Source organism: Lichenostomus cassidix, chromosome 1Aa (assembly GCF_008360975.1).
Source record: "Lichenostomus cassidix isolate B80296 chromosome 1Aa, HeHo_3.0, whole genome shotgun sequence".
NCBI lineage: Eukaryota > Metazoa > Chordata > Aves > Passeriformes > Meliphagidae > Lichenostomus > Lichenostomus cassidix.
The window spans coordinates 53,899,910-53,927,611 of NC_139480.1; the positions used below are offsets into that span (position 1 = coordinate 53,899,910).

A 27,702-nucleotide genomic window follows, 5' to 3' on the forward strand; every position below is an offset into this window, starting at 1 on the left:
CGCAGCTGCGGCCGGCTCCGCCCCGGGCGCTGCCATAAAGCGGCGCCGTGCCTGTCAGGCCGGAGCGGTGAGCGGCGGGCGCGGGGCTGCGGGATCCAGGGACAGGGACAGTCACAGGGACAGGGACAGTCACAGGGACAGTCGGGGTCCCGCGGGTCCCGCAGCGGGAGCGGCACTGCATTCCAGCCGCTTGTGGTTTGCTGGTGGCTGCCCAAGTGACCGCCCCGGCAGTGCCCGAGGCCGGGCGGGATGGGGCTCGGAGCAGCCTGGGACAGGGCAAGGTGTCCCTTGGGACATGGAATTAATGGTGATAAAATGGCTATAGTACATATATGTAAGATATAGAAATGCATAAATATCTAATACATAAGTGTTATGGGGTTATATTCATACAGCGATATTCATATAGCAATATTTATATATATTCTACTTATACAATAGAATATTTATACATTCTATTGCAATATTGATACGTATTCTCTTTATTTACCTTTACCACTCTCTAGATAAAGATACAGCTCTTTAGCAGACCATGGAAAAGCAGCCAGGCCAGTAGGTAGAGAATTGTAAGCATAAAGTCAAAGTAGTTGAAAGTTTTTGGAAGTTTCTTGTTTTCTGTTTGAGGTGGGAGGAGAGAAGACAATGAGAACTAAATGGATTACAAAGTAAGAAGCCAAAAGCAGAAGAGATAGAGTAGAACCAGAGCTGGAGCAAAGGGGGCTCAGTAGGATACAGAGTTTTAGGAAGGCTGAGGCTGGGCTTTGCTGACTCCCAGGGAAGGCTAATGTCAAACTGATTATCCTTCAGGTAAAAAACCCAAACCAAAAAAATCACGCAAGGACACCGAAATGTGACAATGGCCAATTCTTTAAGAAGTGAAGTGGTGAAACTGTACAAAACTGTAAGTGTCTTAAATGCCACCAGCACTTTCCTTACCCAGAAAACAAAACTCCTTTCATTGTTTATTAAAAACCCATTATTCTTTCCTCTCCAAGCTGCTGTACCTTGGAAGGGAGTATCCCAAAGGAGCAGACTACTTCAGAAGCCGTTTGAAAGCAGCTTTTCTAAAAAACAAAGATGAGACAGACCCTGAAAAAATTAAGCAACTGATTGCCCGGGGAGAATTTGTTGTGAAGGAGCTGGAGGCTTTGTACTTCCTGAGGAAATACCGAGCCATGAAGCAGCGCTACTACAGCGACGACAAGCCCTGACTGTAACCACACCCACCCGGTAAAGGTAATAATAAAAGAGCTGGAATTGCGAAACAAAGGAAATGTACATCCTTCCAGTCCTAAAGCACAACTCAGGGCTTTGCTTCCCCCCTCAGGAGTCCCTTGAAGGGTTTGGGAGGTGCACTGTATGGGTAATAGGTTTTCCTCTGGTGTTTTTGACCTCCTCAAATTAAAACTTCAGGTGTGAAACGATCTTGCAGGAAGGAGTGGTTGAAGCAAAACTCAGGAAGTTCCACCTCAACATGAGGAAGAACTTCTCTACATTGAGGGTGGGAGAGCCCTGGAACAGCTGCCTGGAGTCTCCCTCTCTGGAAACATCCCAAAACCACCTGGAATTGTTCCTGTGTCACCTGCTCCAGGTGACCCTGCCTTGGCAGGGGGTTGGATTAAATGGTCTCCAAAGGTTCCTTCCAGCCCTGACCTATTCTGTGATAGTAAATTCTTACAGCTTTTAACCTCATGTGCTCAGCTTGCAGAGCCAGCACCTTGCAGTGTCAGGGAGATGACGGTGGGGTCAGGAAAGGGGTGAGTTTGAACAATAGTGGTTTAAGCACTGAGTCCCTGAAGACAATTCCTGCTACTGCTGCTTTCTGCTGCTGTATAACTGCTGCAGCAGGAATAGAAAACTTGCTCTTTGCCCCTGGAAGAGAAGTTTGGCCATGGCTGTTTGCTCAAGGCTGGCTGTAGGCCTTGGCTCAACTCACACTTTTGTCAGAGCTGGTACTCTGTACATTGTAGGGTTGGTTGGTGTTTCCACTAACTAAATGACACTTGAGAGAGAAATAATATTTGAAATATAGGTAAGGAATCACTGCAGCAGAGCTGTTGGCAGTAGCAAGTCTTCACACTGTCACTAATGAGAGTTTTAAGGTCACTCAAAGAGTTGCCAGCAAAGGCATCAGCAAAACCAGGCTTAATATAAAAGTGAAAGTGTGACAAAGTCCAGTCACAAGGTTCACCCTCCTGTTCACTAGATGGTTAAAGCACATAGAGAAAAAGCAAACTAAAATCTAAAACCAAAAACAACCAAAACTCATCTCTGTGGAGGCTGGGGGTATGAAAAGAGCAAGGATAAAAGGAGTAAAGGAGATGCTCCCAGTAAGTCACAATGTGCAGAGTGGACCTCCTTGCTAAACTGAGCCCCAGATCTGACCAGTGGTTTAGGCCCAAAGATTTAGCAGCACTGAATCTGTAGTTTAATTTAAACAATTTAACTAAAGCTTCATATAGAATTCACTACAAGGACAACAGTAACTCACTCAGGCCTGACTCACTTGCAAATCTAAAGCACTCAAGAATCTGAGAGCACTATCCATTGTACATTTTCTATACCATATCCACACTCCCACACACAGCCCTTAAGGAGTGTGTACAAGGTATAAAATTCCCCTGGAATTCACTGAAACACTTACCTTGGATACCTTGCATCTTCTCAATGGCTGAAAGGTTGAGCCTCAAGGAAGGGAGACATCAGCCCAGGCTGTGGCCACTGCTGGTCCTCCAAATGTGTTGAACTGGAGACTCCTCTGGCGCTGAGAGGCTCCACACAGAGGGAGATTTCTGATCACTGCCCACTGCAGTCCAGGAGCTCCGAGGGCCTCGCTCAGGACCACTATTTATAGGGTCACAGGAGAGCTGGGTTTACTCACAGCAGTTTTCCATCCTGACCACAATCCAGGTTGGTAACTTCCTTTGAAATTTCGATAGTAAAAATGCTGTTGCACTGGGGCTGTTCTTCAGGCAGACAAAATAAGTTTCTGAGGCTGTTGGTTCCAAAGCAGGAGCTCCTCAGCCAGCACCAATTCTTGGGAACTGTTGCAGATGAGCTCAGGAGCCCAGCCCAGGTGCTGCTCATTAAGGCTGAAGCCTAACGAGCATTTCTGAGATCCCAGCTGGCCTGAGGAAGGAGGGAAGATGCAGCAGAACCCTCCCAGATTGCCAGGACAGAATTTAAAAAATGATGGCAGAGTACAGTACCTTGTGATGAAACACATGTGCTCCAGTTTTGGTCACCAGACTGACACAAAAAACTTCTTCCACATCAGCTAAGCTCCTCTGCACTTGTAGCTGCTCTGAGCAGCTGCCTCTCTCAGAGACAGGGACAGCAGCTCTGGGACAAGGCAGCACCAGCACAAGTCACCAGCAGAAGTACAAGGAAGAATGGAGAATGACTGACTGCCAAGCACATGGAATTCCTGGGATGCTCTGTTACTTGAAATTCTTGCAGAGGAAAAGGAAAGTGGGACAGACACTCACAATAACTATTTTTTATTACATTACAATAAATAGGAGCAGTACAGTTTGACAAAAAAATGACAAATTCCAGATCACCTCACAGCACATACTCCTAAAAACATTAAAAATTTTAAAACAAACAGTGGTCTTTTTTTTTTTTTCCTTTTTTTAACTTAATGTCTGGCATGACCAACATTCCTAGGTCACACAACCAAATTATGGAAAAACTGGATCACACTGCATATGTTCCACATCAAATAAAGCACAATGTACAAAATGTGCATGTTTCAGTTTACACTATACAAAAATAGTTAAAATACATTCCAGGTAAACATATTACATTAAGAATTCATTCTAGTAAGAAGTTGGCACTCAAGAGGAAAAAGCAGAAGTATTTTCAACATGAAAACACAAGACAGTGGAATAAAGAAATGTTAGGAAAGATTTACCATCTATGTAGCTTTATGTAAACTTGAGACACAATGATTTGTTTTACAGTTTGATGGTCTTTGAAGGTAATAATTGTATTGCTTCATAGTCTAGACAGGAGCAGAAGATTGTGTGTGTCAGTATTTACCCATTATCCTGTTACTGTAACAAAGCCCACACAGCAAAAATAGCAAAAAAATGTCAGGGCAGTGAAACCGGTCAGAATAATTGCTTTTGGAGCAAACCAATGATGCAGGCATTGAGCAGAGTTACATAAAGCTACTGTAAGAAGGTGTTACTCCCTGACACATGGCAGTTTGACATGGGCAGTGACTCAGGCTCACTCAGGAGCTGCTCTCAGGACACACAGCACTCAGGGATGTTCTGTGGGAGCATCTCAGACAGGGCAGGACAGGACAATGATGATGGAGCAACTTGTGCAAGCTGCAACCCAGCATGCTTCACCAAACCTCAACAGACAGGAAGACAAAACTGCACTACAGTGGCAAGGGTGGGGTTTGGTTGGGGTTTTTGGAAGTAAATAAGGATTTTGTACTAATTTAATTAGACTGGCAGCTACAGCTCATGTTTGCTGAAAAACCCCAACACTGGTTTTTATATAGCTTTATAGTAGAGCTATATAAATCCACTTCTGATGAATAAGACACTTCAGCTACAAATTCTCCTAACAGCTTTTAGTTAAATGAACATCAGAATTTTAGACCAGCCCTAATTTGACATGCAGTGTGACTCAGTTACCAAAATTAAGTAACCTTAAGATTACTTCCATTTGCTCAAGGCTTACAACCCACTTTTGCTACGTTCTTCATGTATAATCAAGTGTATAAAATGTGCAAATAACTGTCTCCAACATGTTTAAACCTTGGAAGCTCTGAAATATTTTGTGACATTAAGAATCTGTTCTTACTCTTTATTGGTCCTTACAGCATAAAGATAGGTTCTCCTGTTACTGTTTTTCAGAATATTTCATAACCTACATTTCACATTGAAGCTGAAAGGAGAGGAGAGGTCTGGATTTTGGTGAAGGGTGGGAATGAGGGGCACAGGCAGGGAAAGGTCTGATTTCTCCCAGACACAATGAAATTAAAGAAAATGGAGCAATTCAGACACTCTGTGTTCCCTGCCAGCTTTGCAGATCTCCACCTATAACAGTCACTCTGGGATTTTTTGTGGAAGCAAAAATAATACTTTGCACAGAAATGGTCCAAGTTACACAGTGCAATTTTTACATACCTGTGTAAAATTTCCCTGGAATTGTTTAGGAATAACTTAGGGCAATGCTGCTACTCCCTGTTCCAAATTTTCCAGTGCCCTGAACGATCCTACTTCAATGTCTCGTGTTTGATTATTTGGGCTCACCAGAGTCACATCTTGCAGTGTCACTCTGCAGCTGTTAGCTCCTGTGAAGAAGTGCACCTTCAGGCACCAAAACTCTACTGAAACAGACAACTCCATATTTACCGGGAGACACCAGGAACTGGAAACTCTGGAACTACTGGCTTGTACTTCAGTGGATAACTAGGCTACTGCAGTACCAAAAAAATGAAAGCTCCTGCAAAAATCCTGCATTAATTCCAATCAGGGAAAAAAAACAAAAAAAAAAAGCAGGGGGGAGGAAACAACAAAAAAATCACAAGAGAACTTAATCACAGAAGAAGACAACATTAAACTCTTGGTGTAGCTTCATGACAGTCTAGACACTGGAATGCCACTCACCAACCATTTAATCAGTACTTCACAGACATCACACAAACAACACTGACTCTGGAAACCATGTTCTATGTTGACAGATTGTGCAAATTCCACACCATTTCCATGGCATAGTGGATGTCCAAATTATTTGCATGAAGCAGCTAAATTCAACTCGTTCATTCACTCATTTGATATTACTAGAATTTAAAATTTCTCCCCTATTTTGCACAAAATGGGCATCTGGAAATATTTAATGCCACTCGGGGGAAAAAAAGAAAAAGAATGGTTTTACTCCATTATGTAATTTAGGATCGATCCTGATTTAATTCTTATGGTAAATTCTGAATCCATGTATGAATTAACTACAGAATTTGAATCAACTTCTCTGTTAAGGCATTCTAGTATTTCCTAGGGACACTCAGGGTGAAATCCTGACCCTCCTGAGCAAGCTACTCAAAGCTTTGACACAGAGGGATTTCACCTTGCTCTTCAGACACAACAAGTCAGTGAAGCTCTTCAAGCAATGCATTAACAATAGCAAATTAACCCAATTAGAACTTTTACTTTTTCCATTGCCAGGTGTGCATTGTCTTTTTAAAAATTTTTTCTTTTTTTTTTAATTTTTTATAGAAAAAATAGAGTATTTAAGGAGCAACCGTGACAAATTGCAGTGGATTTTTTTTTTTTGAAAGTTTTCTCTTTACATTCATTAAAGTTGATCTGAAATGCTACAAGACTAGATGCCTAGAAGCAAAATCTACAGGAAGACTATAAAGGCTTCTGGTCTCTCTCTATTGCAATCAGTCTAAAATAAAGGAAAGGCTGAAAGTTGCTTTTGCTAACTAGTCCTTTTTCCCAACCAAATTTATAAACCCAAAAATTTAGAGGGGATGTTAGAATGTGTAGAGCATCATTTGTTTGCTTTGCACACAGAACAGAAGTTCACAATCAGTAAGAAAAGTAGGAAGTTAGCAACTGTGCATGCACCAAAGAGTCCTAAGACAGTTCTCAGTTTTTTTGGGTGGATTTTTTTTGTTTGTTTTGGTTTTTTGTTGTTTTTTTTTTTTAATTTATTTTCACAGGCATTGCTAGTTCAAGAACCAACAGTCAAAGAATACTGGCACTTTAAGAGGAATGAAGTTTCCACTGTCATTTAAAACAAGCATTCAGGTAAAGCTAACAGGATCATGAAGCAGAAAGTAAAGTAATGCTAAAACAAATGCTAATAATTTAGTGTAATGTACAAAATTACTTCAGTACTTCTTAAGAATAAGGATAAATTGTATTTACATAATTATACACTTTGTCTTTGTCTTCTTTTTCTTCTTTTTACCGTCTTTGCTCATCTTCTCTTTGTGTTTTCTGATTTCTCGAACTAATGTGTAGAAGGCATCATCAACACCCTGCAAAGAGACAAACATGGCCCATCAGGAGCAGGTGGAGGCACAGCCTGTGTCCCTCTGAGCTGGCCAGCTCAGGTGGCTCCCATCTGCACCTTTTGCTGCCTGCCCTCCTTTGAGCAATGAATCCTGGCTGCAGGGCTCATCCTGTCCCTCTCTGGAATTCTGAGCAGCACTGGCACAGCCACCTGAGGGAACTGCTGCCCTGTTGCTCTGCTGTTCCCAAAGTGGCCTTAGTGCATCCTACAGGTTACTCACAGGTGCCCCATGGCTGAAATTCCATTACTGATGTGGGAAGCAAAGTAATGAAGTGTGTCCTGCTCTCTTCTCCATCTCCAGGAGCACACGTTGCCACACCTCAAGCTACAAAAGTATCATATAGAGTGTGTGTTTATATAATGGTACCTCACAATTAGGTTGTAAGTGTGTATTATCATAGGCTTATAGAGTGGCCTGGGTCAGAAGGGGCCTTAAAGCCCATCTCATTCCACCCCCTGCCATGGCCATGGACAGGGAGACCTTCCACTGCCCCAGGCTGCTCAGAGCCACATCCAGCCTGCCCTTGGACACTGCCAGGGATCCAGGGGCAGCCACAGCTTCTCTGGGCACCCTGTGCCAGGGCCTCAGCACCTTCACAGGGTAGTTGTGAGCAATTAACTACCTTTATTTATGCTTTGATAAACTATATGTAGCTCTGGAAAGTAAATTCAAGTATTTGTACCAATAATTCAATACCAAAGACATAGTTATGGTTAATCCACATATTCAGATCATTTCTCAGGCACACTGATAAAGTAATCACACCACAGTTTTATAAATCTTTACACATGCAAATCAATCAAATCAATGCCATGTCCCAATGAGAAGTTATTTGATAAATCATTCTATTCAACATTTACAGTTAAGGACTTGAAGCACATTATCTCTGGTGCTGCACAGTCACTTAAAATCTCCATGGCTCCAAGACTTAAGCTACAGACACAAAAGGCAATGTTTGTTCACACTGAGTAGTTTTTCATTATTTGCAGGGGTAATTACAGCTGACAAAAACTAACTCTGCTCAAAAGAGACCAGCATATCCACAAGCCTGATATGGACCACTATCAAGTACAACCTTGTACAATGTACTTTGTAACAACCTACTTATGCCAAATATTTATGGCCTAGCTTTCAGGTTGCTTTAAACCCCACTAAAGTACCATGTTGTCAGTCTGCCTGTACATTTAATAATTCAAGTGCAGGCAGTCATAAAATCTTTCAGATACAAATTTTCCTGATTCTTTGCTGCCTTACTGCTATCTTTTAGATAGATGAGAAACTTTACTGTATCACAGCAGCCAAATGCATCACTGCAGAACTGTGTCTAGGAATTCAGCCCTACAACTCGTCAGCCACACAAGTTTGCCTTCAAGCTGCCAAAAAAAAAATAGCACTCTGCATTTACTCCTCTATGCCTGCTTCAGTAAAGAACTGAAAGTGAACTCCAAGGAAACAAAAAGCCAAAAATCACCTAATTCATTACTGTTTCAGCCAAACTCCAAGTGGTGATGAAACTTAATATGAAAAGTCCAAACAACAGTGAGGTGTTAACAGCAGCACTCCAGCATAAGCTACATTTATTGAAAACCTTCAAGTTCATAAAACATTCACGAATAACTGACGTTCAAAGTCCTTGGCAGTGTATCTCCCAATATTAATAGCACACTTTAGCATATTACAAGCCCTTGCAAACTACTTGTTCTACATTTTGAGGCATTATTGACCAATATAAAATGGATGCAGCATGCCTAGTGGGAGAATAGCCTTATTTCTGCAAAGGGTCACATCACTCATTCATTTTTTGAGAATTAAAACCACTTGGTATTACTTTACAGAGAACCAGTGTATTTTGCTTACAGCTTCAGCATTAATGCACAAAGTGAATATTTAGCAATGTTCAAGTAGGGAAACTATACAGAAATAGCAACAGTTCAAAGTGATTCCACTGCAGGCCTCAGTATGAAGAAGGAGGAGGACAGCATAAAGACTCAATCACAACAGACAAAACAACAGTTTCCTTCTCAAACCACAAGAACCAGACAGGAAAAACCTCTGCACAATGTTCCCATTCCCTTACAGAACAAGCTTTCAGAATTGGCTTTTGGTTGGTGTCTTCAAATGAGACACACTTCCAAATTGCAATTTCAGTCTTCATACGAACAACCCTCCCTCATTAGACTTGTTTTAACATCAATGCAGAGAAAATTACTTGTACAAAGTCATACCCAGATACTACCATGAACCTTTAAACACATGACTTCCCAATCAAGGCTGAAATTTTTACTCTACGTAGTAAGATGACGATGTTTTAAGTACAGCACGTGTTGCAAAATAGAATCATAGAACAGTTTGGGTTGAAAGAGATCTTGAAGATCATCTCATTCCAACCCCCTGCTGTAGGCAGGGATGCTTTTCACTAGACCAGGTTACGGAATTGACTTGGCTTTCACCCTTGCATTTACACCTTTGTAGACCAAGCCTCACTAATGATTGATTATGTTTGGTCCTGCCACAATTCATCCTCAATTCAGATCATTTATATAACATGACATACCAAACCATGCTTAGAACATCTGTTAGTTAGCAGTGGAGAACACTAGGTAAAGAGAGGTCTTTCACTTTTCAGCCTGCCCATTAAATTTTCAATGTAAGTAGTGTCTTCTCTGTCTCCAGAAGGCTCCTGAAGGCATCAGTGCTGTGAGATCAAAGGCTGCCAACCTTTCCAGTCTGCTCTTTCAGTAGGAAGGGACTGCAGGCAGCTGACCTTCCTCCCTCTAACAATGCATTTCTTGTGTGCAAGCTTTTGGGCAACTTAAGAAGTACTGAATGAGAGCTTGAAATCCAGGCTCAGATTAGAAACTCACAATTCCCTGTGCAGGCTCAGACCTAAACCCCAGTGCCTCACTGACAGGCCTTGCTCCTAGCCCTTGTTCTTCCAAAGGGCAGAGGGACAGAAACAGCAGAACTGATCCCACAGGAACAGCCTGCTCCTGCCTAGGAATTCCTTAAAATCCCAGCCCCAAAAATATCCCTTAAACAAGTTCTAAATTGTAGTTCTTTTTTTAATATTTTTTTATATATAATACATGTATGCATACACACATGCATCAGTCATGAGGAATAGAAATTATTTGTGCACCTCTTTAGTACTATGGAGAGAAATCATTAAATTACAGTTTTAATCAAGAATTTAGGCATTTTTAATTCAAATTCAGAACTTTTCTAGTACAAATTTTTCACTATTAACCCAGCTCAACCTGAATTACATTATCTAGATGACTAGGCGCCCTCGAGAAACTTTGTTACAGTGTACTTTTGATGTATAAAATTTGATGCTTTCAAGAAAGAGCTCTTTTGAGGATTTCACATGGAGTTGCAACCACCCTCCCCCCGCATTTACTTCTCTTGGACATCACCAGAAAGAAAGTAGGAAGAAAGTCTGTGTTCACTGAGCCATAAATAAGAACCTCACAATCTGCAAAAATCCTTCAATTGAAAACCTTACAATTCCCACCATCCTATTCTCATTCTCCCAAGAGAAAGGGAAAGCAGACAGAACTCAGGATCTTTCAAGTAGCAGTATAAAAGAAAAGTAAATTCTACTTTGTGGTATGGTTACATCAGTAACACACCAAGTAACTGCAAAGTTAGTTTCCAGAAGGCCATAGGGCTTAAGCAATTTAATTCCTATTGCTCTCATAAAAAGTCATCTTGGCCTGCTTCTCTTAGTTGTTTTTTGATAGCTAGGGAAGGATAAAATGAGGTGTTTTGATGGCATCAATTTTATTGATATTTGGATACAAGACAGGAGAACTTGGGGACTGAAGTTTCTAGTTTCCTGCAAAGAGTATCACAAAGTGACTGACTCCTAATTAAGGTTGGAAAAGACCACCAAGAGCATCCAGTCTGACCTTTGATAACCACCTTGTCAACTAAACCATGGCATTAAGTGCCACATGAAGTTGCTTCTTGAGCACCTCCAGGAACGGTGACTCCACCACTTTCTTTAGAAAAACAAAGTATCTAAGTAATTACCTCAGAACAGTCATTCACCACTTAAAAGCTGAGACTGTAACAAGCTGGAGCAGATCTAGTGAAAACTGATAGGAATCTAAATTTCTCCTCCTGAAAGAGGAACAAAACTCCCTCACTGAAGGGAATATTCCCACAGTTGTGACAGTCCCTGGAAGATACAAGTCACATTCTACTATTTCTCTGCCAACATACTCTGATGTACAAAAGCACACCTTGGAAAGGCAACAATTTGTCTTTTATACAGAGGGAAATACCAGGTCATCCTCCTGTTGGACAAATATATAAGGAGTCACAACCCACTCTCTGCACTGGTGCAGTAAGAGGAAAAGAATTAATGGGCTAGAAGTACCTGCAAGGAGCTGCTCCAATGGTTTGTTCAAAAAGCACTGGAAGTGATTTAGACAAGCACTTCTTGCATATCACAGCTTCTTCTGCCCTCACTTTCTCCCTTTTTTCTTACAGTGGAGTATATGAATAAAAACAGGATTCTGTGAGAATTTAGATACTGTGAGTTTTTGGCAATTTTTTGTTGTTTTTGCATTAGTCTCCTCTCTCTTCCAGTATTACTTCATTGTTGCTTAGCCCCCATCTCTTGTAAAGCCTCTCAAAAAAAGGTGAAACCTTATTTTGTCCAAATCTGGATCACTCATGGCATTATAGCTCACAAAAAAACCCTAATGTCCTTTTGGAAATGGGAAAGGTATATTTTCTAAGCTGGGGAAAAACAAAGAAACAATGGCTTGGCATAAGTGCCTGAAAATTAAAAAATCCTGTACACCAACGAAATAGTGTTTTGCTGGATTAGGAACATCCTATTTCTGCATCTGAGGGGGACTATAAATGTTACAGTCTTCTCCCCTCAGTTCATCAGCCTGAAGATTCAATCAATATTCACTTCAACAGCGTCTGCAACATATTCCTAATAAACCTTCCTAACTTCTTCCCACTCAGAACTGTGCCACCATTTCACAGCTGGAGAATTCAATATGCAGTAGTAAAGACTTCTTGTTAATCCATTTATGAAACCCCCATGAAACAAAGCAAATCCATATTCAGGACACTGAAACGTGATTGGTTTTATATCTGAAATTATGTCATTGATTAGCCACAAGAAGTCTGATTGGCAAGACACCATCAATCAGTTTTATTTGGCAAGTGATTTGCAACACTTACCCTGTTACATTATAAACTTACCCTGTTACATTACAAGGCATTTTTTAATTTTCACACACCCTGGAGTCTTTTCTTCTTTGCTGATTTTTTTCACTCTGTACTGTCGAATCTCTCGCACCAATGTATAAAAAGCATCCTCCACTCTCTGCATTGTAAAACACAACTCCTTAAAAACTGCTTTGTTAATGACTGAGACAAACTGGGACACCCGTGGAAGGGGAAAAAAAAAACAACAAAACCACTGGAATTATGAGCTTTACTTGAGAGAAGTTTATGGAGCTTTATCTGTGTATTTAAAATGCTGGGCTTGCTCATTTGCTGCTGGATAAATACTTCTTAATTCAAGCTAAGGAGAGACATTTATTGATTACCAATTGCTGTGAATATCTACACTTCAAGCTCTGCTTTTTTGCTGTGCCATGGTAACACTGGGCCAAAAAGTGTAAGACTTATTTTCTTCCATTGCTGAAAATAATACTGCTTGTGTTACTAAATCTATTCTCACATTTTTGTGAGCATGGATGTATTTAAGAGGCATAAAACCTTATTAGATTGTGAACTTGGGGGTACTTACAAACACACACAGCTAACCACCCACTTGCAGTTTTGAGCCAAAGGGAGAACCTGTTACTGTTTGTGGAAAAAAAAAAAAAAAAGCAAGCTCCTTTATGTTCTGTTCTCATAGAACAAGGAGAACTTTGCAAAATTCTGTGGATCAAGCTAACAAAGTACAGAAGAAATCCCTCCAGGTAATTTCTGAAGTGGTTATAAAGAAATAAAATTTTCTCAGAATACTAAATTTGGAGCAGTGTTGTTTTCAAAGCCACTTACTTTACAAAGCAAGCACCGTGCTATTAAATTTAGGAAAAGTGATAGTTGAGCCATGGCAGCAAATGTTCATTATTATAATCTTTAAGAGCTTGGTTACATCAACAAGACACACCTGATCTGCTCTCTCTGGGCCAGACTCAGGCAACAACCAGTTGCTGTCCCAGAATGACAACTAAATGCAAACAGCCTGTGAAGTTCTGCTGCTCAGATTTTAATCTGCTGCAGAAATGCTCCTCAGGTGTTCCAGGGATGACAAAGACCTACATGTTTTGTTTCTCTGGTCTCACACCTTACTTTTCTGCAGCTCTGCATTGAAGCCACTTGGATATGATTCCACAAGCATTTAAAAAAAAAAAAAGTGTATGAAGACTTAAGATATCTTTAACCAAATACAATATAAAGAGATATAGCACCAGTTCTGAATTATAATATTTCAAAATTAAGTGTATCTGTGCATAAATTTAAGAATTTAGATCAATCTGTGAGGATGTTCTTATCAGAACAAGATGGAAAATGTTTCGCTGCAGCTTTTTAAAGGGAGAGCAAATCTCTGCCTTACTATCAATCTCAGTCTTTTTCTCCTCAATCAGATCAACAAGGATGCTAATTTAATACAAACTCATCTTTTGAAAATAAAACCAGAACAGACTGATGATCATGGTAAGCAGCACAACCACTTAGGCCCCAAAACTTTATTACTACCAATGAACAGTCTGGGCTTTTATTTGGCAGATTTTCCATAAATTCTCTCTCCAATTTGTCTTCATGTTCTGCACTAAATAAAAACTAGCCAAGAGTTATTGGGTCATTTTCCATGACCTGTGCCATAGGTTATCACATTGAACACTTATTTTTGACACACTGCTGCTTATCTGAGGGTTCTTCTGAGCTACAGCCTCTTCAATTTGAAGATTAAATTAATTACTTATTTCTTTGATTGCTTTTCCCTGTATATACATAATGTGGCCTGTTGGGATGTAGGGAAGTATGGACAAGTCTTGCTTGCAAAATGTAAAGAAAGACACTAAAAACAAGCAAAACCCAAGTAAAGCTCATACTTTCATGTTTTTCTGGAAGGAATGGAAGTTTCTTTCTGAAGTGGAAACAGCAAACATTGATTACCTGCTATGTGCCAAAGCACAGGCTGTACAAGAATCAACATTTTTGCAAATCTACTGTTTTGCAGTAGAAAGACTTAATTTGATTATGGAGCTTTCACATGAAAAATTAGGTAACAATTTGAGTCAACATTTATGGCCAACTTTCCCATCACCAGCAGGAGCTGTAATTTGCTTTAGCAATGCAGAGAGATGGAGAGACACAGAGTGAGAAAAGAAATTGCTATTACTGCCACCACCAAGAATAGTCTTATGAACCCTGCTGAAAGAGATTATTCTGAAAGAATAAATCTGTTCAGACACATATTTGCTTACATCATTAGTACAAGGTGACATTTTAAAGAGCCAGATACCAATTCTACCAACTTAAGTCATTTTAGTACCAATTTAGGATTCTTTAGTATTTTTTCCTTCAATGAGCAATGACCATATCTATAAAATCAGATTAACCAGTTCTTTGAGCTGTCAGAGCTGGAAGCAAAAATACCCTTTGGCAGTTCTTAAAAACTTCAAAATCTAAACAGCCCAAGGAACTCAGGACCTTGAGGCAATATTTTTGAGGTGCTTTTGACTCCTGAATGACAGCCAAACACTCCGTTTAAAATACGACTGTGTGCAAAGAAAGGCTGCTTTAAACACAGAGCAAAGTATTCCAAACAGGAATTTTCACATGTTCCACTTCTGTTGCACTTAAAGGAAACCAAGAAAGTTGGCCTTGACAGCCCAGAATTGTTCTGTGCCCATCTTTGTACACTTTATCACAGCTCATCTCCTAAGAGCAACTGTTAGACCAAAACTTTCTTTCCTTGGAGAAGACTAAGCTTTTCCACAGAAGTTCTACCTTACAGCAGACAAGTGACATGAAAAAAAACCTCTCAGCCTCCCAGTGTAAAGTCTGACCAAGTTAAAACTCACTGAAAACAAAGATTTAAAATGAAACCTGTACACATGAACTGGATTAAAAAAAAATGCTTGGAGTGATACAATCGCATTAAACATGTATGACAAACCCCTAAAAATGGTTCAAGCACACTAAGTTATCAGTTAGTCATGAATTTTAACAGAGATGTAGGAATGAATTTCTGTAAATACTGCCCCAGTTCCTTCATCAGACCAGGCACAGGTTCTCAACTTACTTTCATCACAAGGCTGGGGCACAGCCCACTGCACATCAGACAGCTGAAATAACTGAAATGCTTTTTAAACAGCATCCTTGGGATTTAAGTCAACTTCTTCATTCCACACTTCAAAAGTGTGTTTAAGCATATATTCTCAATAATGAGGCCTAACCATTTGGGAAACCCTTTACTGTGCTTGCAATAATGCCCATTTATCTGCTTTTCCTGTGAATCCAATACCAGCAGGAAAGCTGAAATGTTCCAAGGGAAACCAAGCCCTACAGTCAAACCACATTGGGGTGGTTTGGCCTTACAGCTTTTCCCTGTGTATCTCACAGGCAGAAAAGCCCAATAAAGAATGGGGGGTGCAGCCTTGGTGGGGATGAATCAAATTTGTCCCTCATCTGTCATTGATACTATTGATAATATTGGGAGCTACATGCTCATGTAGCCAGGGGACAATTTGAATATAAAGCTTATGTCAAACAGAGAAAAGCAAGATCAGCTATCAAAATAAATCTAAGACATTCATCCCCTTCTGCACAAGGATTGTGAAAGGATGAGTAAATGCTCAAGCCTTGCAAAACCACCAGTACTGCCACTTGTTTACATTTAGAAACAGGATTTTTCATTAATTACATCATATTATTTTCAGTCAGTGGTCTAATTAAAAATATTCATCATCTACAGCCTTATACCCAAGTTGTAAGGTCACTAAGCCAAGGTTTCACTGATGAACTCAATGATTTGTATGAAAACTCACAGAGGGGATTGGCTTAAAACACAATCTTCTTGCAGTGAGTTAAAGTTGGCATCTTTATTGTCAGAACCCAAACACTAACTTTTAGAACAACTCATTTCTGCAATTGATTTCAATATTCTTTTCTGACTTTGCCTATGAATTTCTGAAAATCTTCAGAACTTAGTTGAACTGAGACATCATCCTGCATGAGCATCCAATGCCATCATTTAAAAAATGTGTCTTGGCAATCAGAAAAGTCTACTCTGACAACTCCTTGCCATTTTCACCTTCCTTGTTTCTTTCTGCAGAAACATTCCTGATTCCCTCTGAGCTCCAGCAGAACCAGGGCACAGGGAAGGGCAGAGGCAAGAAAATGTTGCCTTTCAAGAGGGCATTAGTGAGGATGTTTGCAGGGGGTGGAAGGTGAGGACAGGAATAGAAAAAGGTTCCTACTTCTAAATATTCATGGCAGACTTTTCTACAGCCTCCAGAAGACGACCAGGTACATCTGTTTATACCTGGAAGTTCTCCATGAGGTCAGAGAGGACCAGAGTTTTATTTATATATTAACTTTTAGACAAAGACTGTTTTAAATAAAACTACAGCCCATGGGCCATATGCAGCTCACAAAATGGTTTGAATCCCCTAATTCCAAATTACTTTTGAAAAAGGTGTGTGTATATATATATAATTATGGGTATATATATATATATACACTTTTTACACATGACAGTGTGACTGAAAAATCATTCTATGCACATACATGTACATACAATCACATACACAAATATTTAGATCATCTTGCTACAATTAAATTCCAGGTCTTTCTCCAATGCCCTTTTTCTTCTCAAAAATATTTTGTCCCCACAGCATCCTGTGGAGGAATTTCATAGCACAACATGATCTGAACAGCACTAGGAAAGAATCAGCAGCCATCCCTAGTGGTGCCAACTTTTAGAATCCAACATGTTCAGCAGAGTCTATTGGGCATCTCTATTTTAAAATAGCCCTTTTAATAGAAATGGCTATGCAAAAGGAGTAATACCTCCAAAAAGGTCTGATGCTCTATAAGACAGACTGAACAAAAAAATCTAGATGTTAGTACAGAACTTCTGTTATTTCAAACCTCAAATGTAATTTCAGGGTTGATTTTTTTACCCTCTTATCTCCATGACAGCCACTAACACAGCACCTTCCAAACAAGGCTACTGTCATTATTCAGACCACTTATATGCCCCCTTCTTCAGGACACTTGTGTGGCCTTATTTATTCTCAGTCATTCAAGTTTTGTAACTCTGCTTTGGCTTTTTTAATCCTACCTAACAGAGACTTTCTTTGTTGCCAGAAGTTAGCATTGCTTTGTGAAGTTTTACTAATTAGCCCAGCTTTCAACTTGTCAAAAACCTGGGTGGGTGCAGCAAATCTGCACTAATAAAATGTTCATTTCTCAGATGAAAAATACCTTACAAACTATGAGGAAATTGTGCCAAGTGATGTAGCTGGAGCACTTCAGCAGCTCCACTGAGCAGTTCTCAAACTGCATCATTCTGCCCTTATTGACCTCCTTGATTCCTGATTCACAACCTGGATGTAATATTTCTGATTAGCAGAGTGTGAGCTACTCGGGCCTGATCTAACCTGTACTGACAGTAAAATCTTTGCTCTTAAAAGAGAAACCACCAACCAGCATTCTTCAAAAGATTGCTTTCTTCCAGAAGGACTGAACCAGTCCCACCTCTGTCTGTAGAGTTTCTCTTCTCCTGAATGCACAGGTGTGTCACTCTGTCACCTGTGTCCTCACAAACCCCAAGAGAGGCACTGGAAGGACCAGCAGGGTACAGTAAACCAACACTGAGCACTAAAGTCTTAGGAAAGTATCATTTTAAACAAACAAAAAATTGAGTAATTTCAGAAAAAGCCTTCTAGTCAATTGCTTAGCTATAGAAAAGTGTATCAAGCATGTCCCCCCTGATTATAGAATCAACACCTCAAAGAAAAGATCCTTTGTTATTAATGAAAACACTTCAAACTGAATAAACTAACTAGCTGTTTATCTGTTCAATCCCCTTGCTGAGGGGAAAAAAAAAGCATTTCACCTGTAAGAAGAAGTGCTTTTATTCTATTATAACCTCTCACAAGGGTAAGAATGCTGCAACCACTTGACAGATGAGAGCAACAGCAGGCCAGGTCTCACTCCAAGTCTGCCCAGTTGAAGCCAATCAATCACTCATCAATAAAAATCACCAATTATCAGCAAGTTGACAGAGAGAAGAGACATCCCAAGGATTTCCAATCTGGAGAAAAGTATCTCTTGATATGACCAAGTAATAGTCAATGCCTGAAATAATTAACATTCTGTTAATTCAGATGAGAGCTCTGCCTTTGCATCTGGGCAGTTTTGAGCTTTACCTGTCTTGTCTTTGCTGATGTTTCAATGAAAGGAATTCCATAACTTCTTGCTAAATCCTGAGCTTGTTTTGTGTCTACTGTTCTGGAAGGCAAATCACATTTGTTTCCTACTAGCACCATTGGGACATCTTCTGAGTCTTTAACTCTCTTTATTTGTTCCCTAAAAACAAAGTGGAAAAAAAAAAGATTGTATTTAACAAGTATTAATAGTTCATATGGTAGATTTAGAAACAATTAAATCATGAAATTAACAGAGTCCAGTCATTCTTTATGTTAATTTACTACACATGCACTATCAGAAGGACTAAAAAAATTAATTGACCAATTCTGTCACCATCAAGTTTAGCATCTTCCTAAACGAAACCAAACCAACCAACCAACCAACCAAAAAGCCTGACATTTTGCAAACTACTATAGATGGGAATATTATAAATATCATTACACTAGGTTTTTAAATTTTTTTCCTTTTTTTTTTTTTTAGCAGCTAATACCAAAACAAGCTTAACAAACTCTGGTATGAATCTTACTACTTACCTCTGATATTCAACACTCATAATCCTCAATGCATTTGCCAAAACACTGCCAAAAGCTCTATGTCTGCTGTCTTGACTTTGGTTTGGTTTTGGGGGGAGGTTGTGATTTTATTTTACTCTCTAATTAAAGACAGCATTAAAAATTCTGCATTAGGCAGGGGGTTTAAAATTTTGAAGACCACTGATGTGGCTCTCTACAGACAGAAATTTGGTAGGAGAGTCCTTTCAAGCACTAGTCAGAAAGCCTCTTGAAAGATTTTAGATACACTTGTGAAGAATCTTGAATAAAAATCCCTAATTTCATTACTTTTGCCTAGCAAGCTAGCAGGATGTTCCTTAATTAATACAGACACTGTTTATAGCTCTTTATGAACATTCAGCTTCAAGTCTGCAAGGTCATCCACAGCTCTGTCAATGCACAGAAGAAATTCCAGCACTCAACTCCCAACAAGCTTTGAAATCAACTGGGAAGGTTTTATGCAAATCTGCAACTCTCTTTCAAAACAAAAATTCCACATAAAAACCTCTATGCTCCTTCTTCCCCTCACACCAACATCTTTCTTGTCTTTTTCCCTTCTTCCTCTAAAACCAGAGGAAACCCATTTGTGATTGTATTATTAATAAAAATTATGATAAATGCCTAACTGTGGATAGATTCATCTGTGTTTGAGACTAACCTTAGGCTGATGCTGCTAAACTCAGTGATCTTTGGTGGAAATTGCATTGGCAATTCCCAGGGAGAATTCAGGATAACAGTAAGGTACTAAGTTAGAAATGATCTGCTATGATAATCACCAGTCTGCTTCTGTATTAGTTCAGTAGCTGACAAAGAAAGCATGAGTTGGAATTCTTAACTAATTATTTTTAAAAAGATAATATGAAGAAACTAACAACAGGTTGGGTTTTAGGGTCATTTTGGAGCTCTGATTTTGTGTGTCTGTCCTTCTTAGGAATCAGGGCTCACACAGGTTATTCTTCTCACATTCCCCAGGTATTTCCCCCTCCAGCCCCAAACAAAACTAGCAATTGACATTACTGTCTGTACAACTTCAACTGCTTCAGTTTTTCCATCTTGGCAAACAATTTTATCTATGGAGTGGGCAGAACTTACCTTTGGATAAGTCTTGACATGGAATACTGAGTCACATTAGTTTACACCTCATTTATGAACGAGGCAGATGACCCAAAATTCCAGATAACAAATGCACAAATAAGTTGCAATATTGTTAATTTTCAAATTTTCCCTATTTCATGAGAGATCATTATATCATCCAGAGGAAGAACAAGCGCCCTGCCCACCTAATACAAGAACTGTTTAATTATCTCTCCATGTACACACCTATAATGGTGAATATCTTCAAAAGACTTTGTATTGTTTATGGCAAACACACACAGGAAGCCTTCCCCTGTTCTCATATATTGGTCCCTCATTGCACTGTACTCTTCTTGACCTGCTGTATCAAGAATATCCAAGAGACAGGTTTCTCCATCAATTACTACTTGCTTCCTGTAGGAATCCTAGAAAAAGAAAAAATACACTTTGGTTAACCACAAACAAGTAAGGTTTTGAACATCAGAAAATCTAGAAATACTGGAATTATTTACTAGCAATAAGAATGACTCAAAAGTTTGAGCTGTTTTGACTGTGTTTAGGCTAACTTACTTTACCTATAGATATAATTTTTTAACTAAAATTTGTCTCTCATTCTATGCATTCACACAATGCACAAAATAATAAACCAGAAAGAATACACAAGTAAGACAATTCCAAAAATCTATGCCACTGAAAAAGAAGTGAAGAATAAAAAGCCTTCAGTGTTTGGGACAGGAAATCTGTTTTGTATGCCTAAGCAGGTGTGTATAATGATATCTGTCATTAAGTTATCAGAGCTGAGTTGATATCTTTGAAATTCGAGCTTTTTAGCCAGGACAGATCAACAGAGCCATATCAAAACCCTGCTGGGTTGGTTCACAGAGATGTCAGAACAAATAATTTCAATGCTATCAAATCAAAGCTTTCAGGTCACTGATTCCAGTGACTAAAATCTGTACCAAGTCCCACCAGCTAGATTTTATTACATCTCTTTTCTGGTGCTAGGCCTCTGTGAGTACACAGAGTGAAGAAGGTGAGCATTACATGCCAAATCACATCTATAAACACCTCTAGGTTTGAAATAAAGCCATGGCAATGAGCTTGGAAAATGTGCCATCAAACAGCACTATGAATTATTCCCAGTAAGCAGTGCTTGTAACAAATAACAGGTATCAGCACAAGCCCCTGCTATCACCTTTCAGCTTCCTTAGCCAGAGATTAACACAACATTCTGCTCTTCTATCTGACACTGAACAGGAGTGAACCTAAGCTACTGGGAGGGGAATTAAAGAATTAGAATTGCAATTCTAGCCAGCTTCAAGGTGAATTCAGAACAGCCTTCCTTCCTTTGGACCCTTTTTAGGGCACAGTACATCTATTCCTGGGCACTTTCCATCAATCTGTATTTTTACAAAAGGCTCTCCTCTTTCCTGTTGCTCATGCTAAAAAACAAACAGGAGATGATTGTATAGAATCAGTATCTTAAACTAAACTAACTCTGTAATCACCTATTTGTCGTGAGCCTGGACGATATTTAACAGTATCAGGTAAAATACTATTGAGTAGTTACAATAAAGATAAAAGTTTGCCTCCAACGTGATTTTGGAACAATTTATCTCACAGAAGTGCAAATTCAGTGCTCAAGTAAGAAGTAAGTAACTTGCTTTAGAAACATGTAAGCCATGTATAAACATTGATATAGCTAAGAGACACACAAAGTGCAACGTGTTTTAAAATAAAGTTAATATTCTATCTTGCTACTTAAAGGGAAAAAAAAAATTTCAACTGCCCCCCAAAAAACCATCATTCCAACACCTCTACAGGAGAGCAGATGTCCCATGTTCTCGGATACTTTTATCACAGTGCTAGCAGAACTTCTATCATTATACCAGACTTATTTACAAAGCTTTCATTTTCTCTTCTTACAATTTGACTGCTTGTTCAAAAATATGAAAAGCAGTTCTTGAAAAGCCTGTACTATTCCTTTCCATCTTAGCACTTCAAAGGGAAAGAAATTCTCCTCAACTGAGCTCTAAACAATAGCTTGAAGTAATTTTCATCAAAGAAAATAATTTTTAAGAGAAAAGAAAATCAGTTCTTTCAAGAACTGCCTACCATGTTAGCAGTAGCAGCAAAGATGCACCAGCATAAAGCACAGCACAGATACAAAAATTACTATTTTGAGATACTAAGTTGTTTTGCCACTTCTGGGGAGAAAACTTTGTCACTACCTAGCAAGATTATGTGAGGCAGAAGGAGAAGAGAGATGTGGGAGAGAAAATTGAAGCTTGTGATTTCCAGACAAGAGAAATAACAAACATTTTGCTTTTTTGCCTTTTTCCCCTCCCCCTTGCAAAACTTGAAATTGTATTTGTCACTATTAAGTAACAGCAAAATGCCAACTAGAAATAATGCAAACTAGAAGATTAATTTCTTATTCCTGCCCAGCTTCAAATGTGAAATTCCAGTTTTCCCCCAGTATACAGACTCAGCACATCTATGTAATTTTTTTAAATTCCATTGATCGCTTAACTTGCTTTTATTGGTCTTTCTCAAGGCATAAAAACCAGCAAGAATTATGTTAAAGGAGTAATAATTCCATCTGCTCACAAGCACTGATAGGAAAATGTGATATGAAATCTCAGCTCTACACGACATATGGAACTGAGCTAAAAAAACCCTGTGCTTAATAAATCCCATCTAGGCAAGTAACCATTACTCTACAAAAATCCATTATACCAGAGATTTAAAGTTAAAATATCACAGCTATTGAGACTAAGCTATTACTAAATATTGGTGCTTGTTTCACAAGGGCACAGGTCATTTAAGAACACAGATTTAAATATCAGTATTCCTAAATCAGCCGAGGGATTTGGCTAATCCAATTTCAAAACCTCTGACAAGCAGTTAGGAAAGCTGCTCTTTCTCTGGGACGTCTGTAAGACGACACATATTTAGGGCTAAAATGTCCTAAAAGTGTAAAAGAGCTAAAAATGCAAGAAATCCAAGTGATCACGACTCAGATTTACCCAGCCTCGGCCGGTAGAGGGCACTGCCCCAACTGCTCAGGCCGGATTTACAATGGTTACTGCACGGATAATTTAAAATAAAACTTACAATTACTCGGCTATAAATCCGTGCTCGGACATCTACTTCAAATAAAGTATTAGACTGTGAAACACACATAAAGCATCGAGATCTGAACAACTGCAGCCACTCATTTTCACCCAAACACTCATTTTCATTCCTCCCCCTGCCCTGCCATCTGCTAGGCTCAGTAATAAAATGCTCAAGCAAGCCCTGAAACTTGACATTTTCCAACCAAGTTATCTGTTGAATCACTAGATTTAATCCACCCAAACCAGCAGCAAAATTAACACTGTAAAGGCACCTGTGATCAAGTAATCAGTGTGTTTTTCCTTTGCTCAACCATATCATGTCTTCCCAACAGAAGAATTTTAGAAATGTGGAGTTTCATTCAGTTCATCACAGGAAGTACTTAGAATTATTCAGTAGCTGTGTAGTTACAGAATCTACCACGGACAACAAATACTAAACTGTCTTCTCTGTGTACCCCAAAATATTTAGCTTGATCATCTGCAGGGAAAAGGAGTATTTTGCTGCATGCAAATGAAAGAAACAGCACAACAGTAGTGACACTACTGAACCATCCTAATTATTTACCAATCAAGGCAATTTTAGCCTTATTTCCTCATCCTGCCTGAAACCCACGCCACAGCTACTGTTTATTGATCAGCACCACAACTGCACCTCCCCAGTAAACACCACCACACAACCCTTCTCAACCAAGTGGGATTCTGCTCAGCTGCATGAACTGGAGCATTTAAACCCAATTTTTTTTTTTTTGTTTGCCGTTCCAAATCACAGCCTGCCCTTGCCGTGACTAAACTCTTGCTTACCCACATGCCGTCACATACAAGGTGAGTTCCCTCGAGTAGGAAGATACAGTTTCCATCCTCAAGGTTTCAGAAGTTACAAGATAAGAACAGGAAATAGTAGGGAAGAACTTGTAAGAGTAGCAGAAATCACTGCTACATGTACTGCTACATGTGACGAGCTGTGAATGCTGGTAAAAGCTACTAGGTTGCTCAACAGCCAATTAATTTGGTGTCTCTCTTTCAGAAGAACACATGGATTCTGGACCACACCACTGAGCAGCTGCCCCTGGATCCCTGGAAAAGTTCAAGGCCAGGCTGGATGTGGCTCTGAGCAACCAGGTCTGGTGGAAGGTGTCAGTGCCCATGGCTGGGGGCTGGAACAAGGTGATCTTTAAGGTCCCTTCCAACCCAGGCCATCCTATGATTCTATGAATAAAAGACACAGCCCTGAGATTTTTAGGTGCATTGTATAAGGAACTGCATTTCCATTTTATTCTTCTACTAAATCCATTTTACTATTTTACTATTTTTATTAAAAATGTATTTGCTATTCTTCAAAACACTCAGCTGGTTACAGAGCAAAATCCCTCAAGCGATCCAGGAATACTGGCATTTAACTTTCTGTGCTCCTAAATTGTTTACACAATGACAATTCAAAAGATGAAACCTGCACAGCACCTTCTGCAGTGCCCAAACACACCTCCATCCTAAGAGAAACCCAGATAATTATGAGCAAGCATCAAAGACCAACAGCCTCTGAAGCTCCTTCTGCAGGAAAAAGTAAAATCCCATCTGGATTATTGGCTTGTTCCTCTCAGTATGTTTTGTGTGATTTCCAGTGTTAAGGAGTGTTTGGGGTTGTTGTTAAGAGCTCATATAGTAGTAATTGAAAGATCTGCTCTGCTGGTAAGTCAAACACACCTTTCTGCACAGCTCTAGTCACAAAATCTGCAAGCAAGATGTTATTTGGCCATGCCAGAGAGAGAAAACAAGACACCCAGGCACATGAAACAACCTCAAATTAACACATCTCTGGGCTCAGGCCCTCACTATATTCTGCCACCTCAGGGCAGCAGCTCCTCTCGCTTCTGTCTCCCAGAAAATCACTACCTACAGACTTCCCAAGTCTCCATTTCTCCCAGATTTAAACCCTTGTGATTCCTTCAAGTGAGCCTGGAAGTGCCTTGCTGGATAAACATATAAATGAAGTCATGAGATGCAGAGCTTCAGTGCTGGGAACATAAAAACCTAGGGTAAGTTATGGTGTCATTTCTCCTTTTATAGAGTCTGGGGTTATTAAATGCAATGATCCACAGGAGATTTTAGACAACATCAGTATTTTTCTTATATTTAAAAGGTAGAGGCTTGCCTGCTCATTAAAAACAGCTCAACTTTTAAAGCTTAAACACAATTTCAAACTTCGATGTCCTGAGCCATGTATTTCAAAGAATCCACTATAGAAGCTATCTTACAACATTTTCTCTAGATAGGGAAACATTCACTGGTGTGTTTAAACAGAAAAAAATAAAATAAAACAGGCTCAAATTTTTGTTTCATTCACTTTAACATTACAGGACACATTTCTCACTGTGTGAAACAGATCCCAGTGATAGGAGCTGAGAAAGACTGGCACCTGTATTTCACAACCACTAGTTTTCCTTCTTATCAAAGAAAAAATGTCACATTTAAGAGGCTGTACAAAGCCATGAAGAGTTTCACCAAGCATTTTCAAGTGAGTTTGCAAATACTTTGTCATAGAGATCCTAAGCACACGCATCCAAACTGCCCAAGGATACATGGCAACTAACATCACGTTTTTAATTGATGAAAATCAGTGATTTTTTACTGCAGCTGCTGTTCCATAGCCAGATCAAGAAGCACAGCAATTTCTCCTCCAACGCTGGTCCAATACAGACCATTATCCCTAAGCTCTTTTTACCATAAAGCCTTGTCCTTGTGGCAATGTCCAAAAGCAAACAAGCAACATTATTACCCGACAATCTCCCCGCACAAAAGTCCGAGATGAAAGCGTTTACCTCTATTGTGGGGTCATATTCATCCACAAAGTGGTTCTGGATTAGCTGTATTGTCAAGGCGCTCTTGCCTACACCACCAGCTCCAACCACCACAAGTTTATACTCTGTCATTTTTTAGCAGACCTGATGACAAAGAAACCAACATTAAGCAGAGCTGGGCTCCCACTATCGAGGATGCTGCCGGTGCCTTCTCATTCAGCGTCAGGATCCTCTGCTATCACCGGGAAGCAGCTCCCTCCCTGCAAGACAAGACAAGACAAAAAGGGATGAGGGAATGCTGTTCCTCAAATATCACACACACAGGGAATGGAGTGCGGGCACTCGGCCTAGAGGCAGCGGTCACACAGAGATTAAAAGAACATGAAATAAGTAAAAAAAAAAAAAAAATTTAAAAATCCACTAAATAAATTAAAGAACGCCCCAAATTCCGGGAAAGGCCAGCAGAGCGTTTCATGAGGGAATTAATCCGTGCAGGGATTTAGCTGCCCGCCGCTCCCTGCCGGTGCCCGCCCGGCTTTCCCGGAGCGCCCTGGGCACGGAGCTGGGAGCCGGAACGCTCCTCCCGGGCCCGGGCAGGCGGCAGGGCGAGCACGGCTTGCCCCGGCTCTTCCCCGCACAGTCTGGGGCGGGTTGGATCAATTTTGGGCTGCCGGCAGAGCCGTGCCGGCGGGACCCCCGCGGCATCGCCCGCCCCGCCCGGCTCCCCGTGCCCCGCCAGCGCCGCGCCCGCCGCAGCCCAACTTTCCGTGCCCGAGGGCTCCGCAGAAGGGCTGGGGGATACACCCGTGAGGGCAAGGCAGGGCTGGGGGATGCCTGTGGCGAGCGCCGGGTCCCGCAGGGCGTTGGCCACCTGTCCCTCCCGCCGGGAAGCACCGGGAATGCGGCGCGGGGGGATGCCGGCGGGGCAGCGGGGAACGGGGAAGGGAGGGAAAGGGGGAACGGGGCCGGGGGAGGAAGGGGGAGCCCGGCTGCGCTTCCCACCTCGAAGGGAAAGCGGGGAAGGAAGGGAGGGAGGAAGGGAGGGAGGAAGGGAGGGAGGGAGGGAAAAGGGTCGCCCCGGCTCGGCGGGGTGGGGATAGGCGGTACCTGGCTGGCAGTGCCGCGGGAGCTCCCGGCGCCCGCCGTGCCCGCGCCGCGTCCCTTCCTTAGCTCTTCTTCCCCTTCCCGCTCCGCGTCCCTTCCCTTCCCTTCCCTTCCCTTCCCGTCCCGGTGCGAAATGGCGGGGGACGGGCAGGGCTGGGCGGGCGCTGCCCAGGGAGCCGAGCGCCGATGCACGGATGGCGATCGATGCGCTCTGCGCTCCACCGCCCCTTGAGGCAGCGCCGGCACCTCCCTCCCTCTGCCGAGAGCGGGACCGCGGGTTCGAGACCGCACCCCGCCACTGCCGTGTGCCGCCCTGGGATCCTCGGGATGGGACAGACACGGAGCTCCTGGAGCAGGGCCAGCGGAGGCTGCGGAGATGATTTACGGCCTGGAGCATCTCTTGCAGGGAGGGAAAGGCTTAGGGAGCTGGGGCTGCTCGGCCTCCAGAGGATGCCCAGCTGAGAGCAGCCTCAGCCCTGGGTGTCCCTGTGCAGGGAGGGTCAGAGCAGGGCCCAGCAATGGCACCAGAGGAACGGCAGGGACTGAGCCCAGGAGCTTCCACCTGCACAGGGGGAGGAACTTCT

General features: G+C 41.0%; 3 protein-coding genes across 9 annotated transcripts in view; 1 reads left to right on the top strand and 2 right to left on the bottom strand.

The window, feature by feature from the left end:
- Nucleotides 1–27,702, bottom strand: part of DNAI7 (dynein axonemal intermediate chain 7) — a 352,760-nt gene that overhangs the window by 18,893 nt on the left and 306,165 nt on the right. The window lies entirely within an intron of this gene.
- Nucleotides 27–24,452, top strand: ETFRF1 (electron transfer flavoprotein regulatory factor 1). 4 transcript variants are annotated; one of them, XM_085049072.1, is made up of 4 exons: nucleotides 27–67; nucleotides 808–901; nucleotides 996–1,236; nucleotides 24,244–24,452. In XM_085049072.1, exons 2-3 carry the CDS (start codon nucleotides 857–859, stop codon nucleotides 1,209–1,211), a joined length of 261 nt encoding a protein of 86 aa, XP_084905198.1. In that variant the 5' UTR covers nucleotides 27–67; nucleotides 808–856; the 3' UTR covers nucleotides 1,212–1,236; nucleotides 24,244–24,452. The 4 variants fall into 4 exon arrangements, with proteins under 4 accessions (XP_084905198.1, XP_084905197.1, XP_084905199.1 ...); XM_085049071.1 differs by lacking the exon at nucleotides 24,244–24,452 and having other exon boundaries at nucleotides 28–67; nucleotides 996–1,274; XM_085049073.1 differs by lacking the exons at nucleotides 27–67; nucleotides 24,244–24,452 and adding an exon at nucleotides 1,414–5,536 and having other exon boundaries at nucleotides 802–901.
- Nucleotides 3,485–27,270, bottom strand: KRAS (KRas proto-oncogene, GTPase). Of its 4 annotated transcripts, XM_085049070.1 has the most exons (7): nucleotides 27,122–27,270; nucleotides 26,036–26,274; nucleotides 20,347–20,525; nucleotides 18,475–18,634; nucleotides 12,286–12,401; nucleotide 11,757; nucleotides 3,485–7,012 (listed from the first exon to the last, which is right to left on the bottom strand). In XM_085049070.1, the coding sequence occupies exons 2-7, from the start codon at nucleotides 26,144–26,146 to the stop codon at nucleotides 6,896–6,898; spliced, it is 684 nt and encodes a 227-aa protein (XP_084905196.1). In that variant the 5' UTR covers nucleotides 26,147–26,274; nucleotides 27,122–27,270; the 3' UTR covers nucleotides 3,485–6,895. The 4 variants fall into 4 exon arrangements, with proteins under 4 accessions (XP_084905196.1, XP_084905195.1, XP_084905193.1 ...); XM_085049069.1 differs by lacking the exon at nucleotide 11,757 and having other exon boundaries at nucleotides 12,316–12,401; XM_085049066.1 differs by lacking the exon at nucleotide 11,757 and having other exon boundaries at nucleotides 6,870–7,012; nucleotides 12,278–12,401.

What these genes read in the sequence shown, in the direction of transcription:
- ETFRF1 (XM_085049072.1), top strand. Translation starts at nt 857, where the DNA reads ATGGCCAATTCTTTAAGAAGTGAAGTGGTGAAACTGTACAAAACT. An exon ending in TGGTGAAACTGTACAAAACT is followed by an intron (nt 902 to 995) that starts GTAAGTGTCTTA and finishes TTCCTCTCCAAG; the next exon opens with CTGCTGTACCTTGGAAGGGA.
- KRAS (XM_085049070.1), bottom strand. Translation starts at nt 26,146, where the DNA reads ATGACAGAGTATAAACTTGTGGTGGTTGGAGCTGGTGGTGTAGGCAAG. An exon ending in AATATGACCCCACAATAGAG is followed by an intron (nt 20,526 to 26,035) that starts GTAAACGCTTTC and finishes TTCTTTTTCTAG; the next exon opens with GATTCCTACAGGAAGCAAGT. An exon ending in CATCAGCAAAGACAAGACAG is followed by an intron (nt 12,402 to 18,474) that starts GTAAAGCTCAAA and finishes TTTACAATGCAG; the next exon opens with AGAGTGGAGGATGCTTTTTA.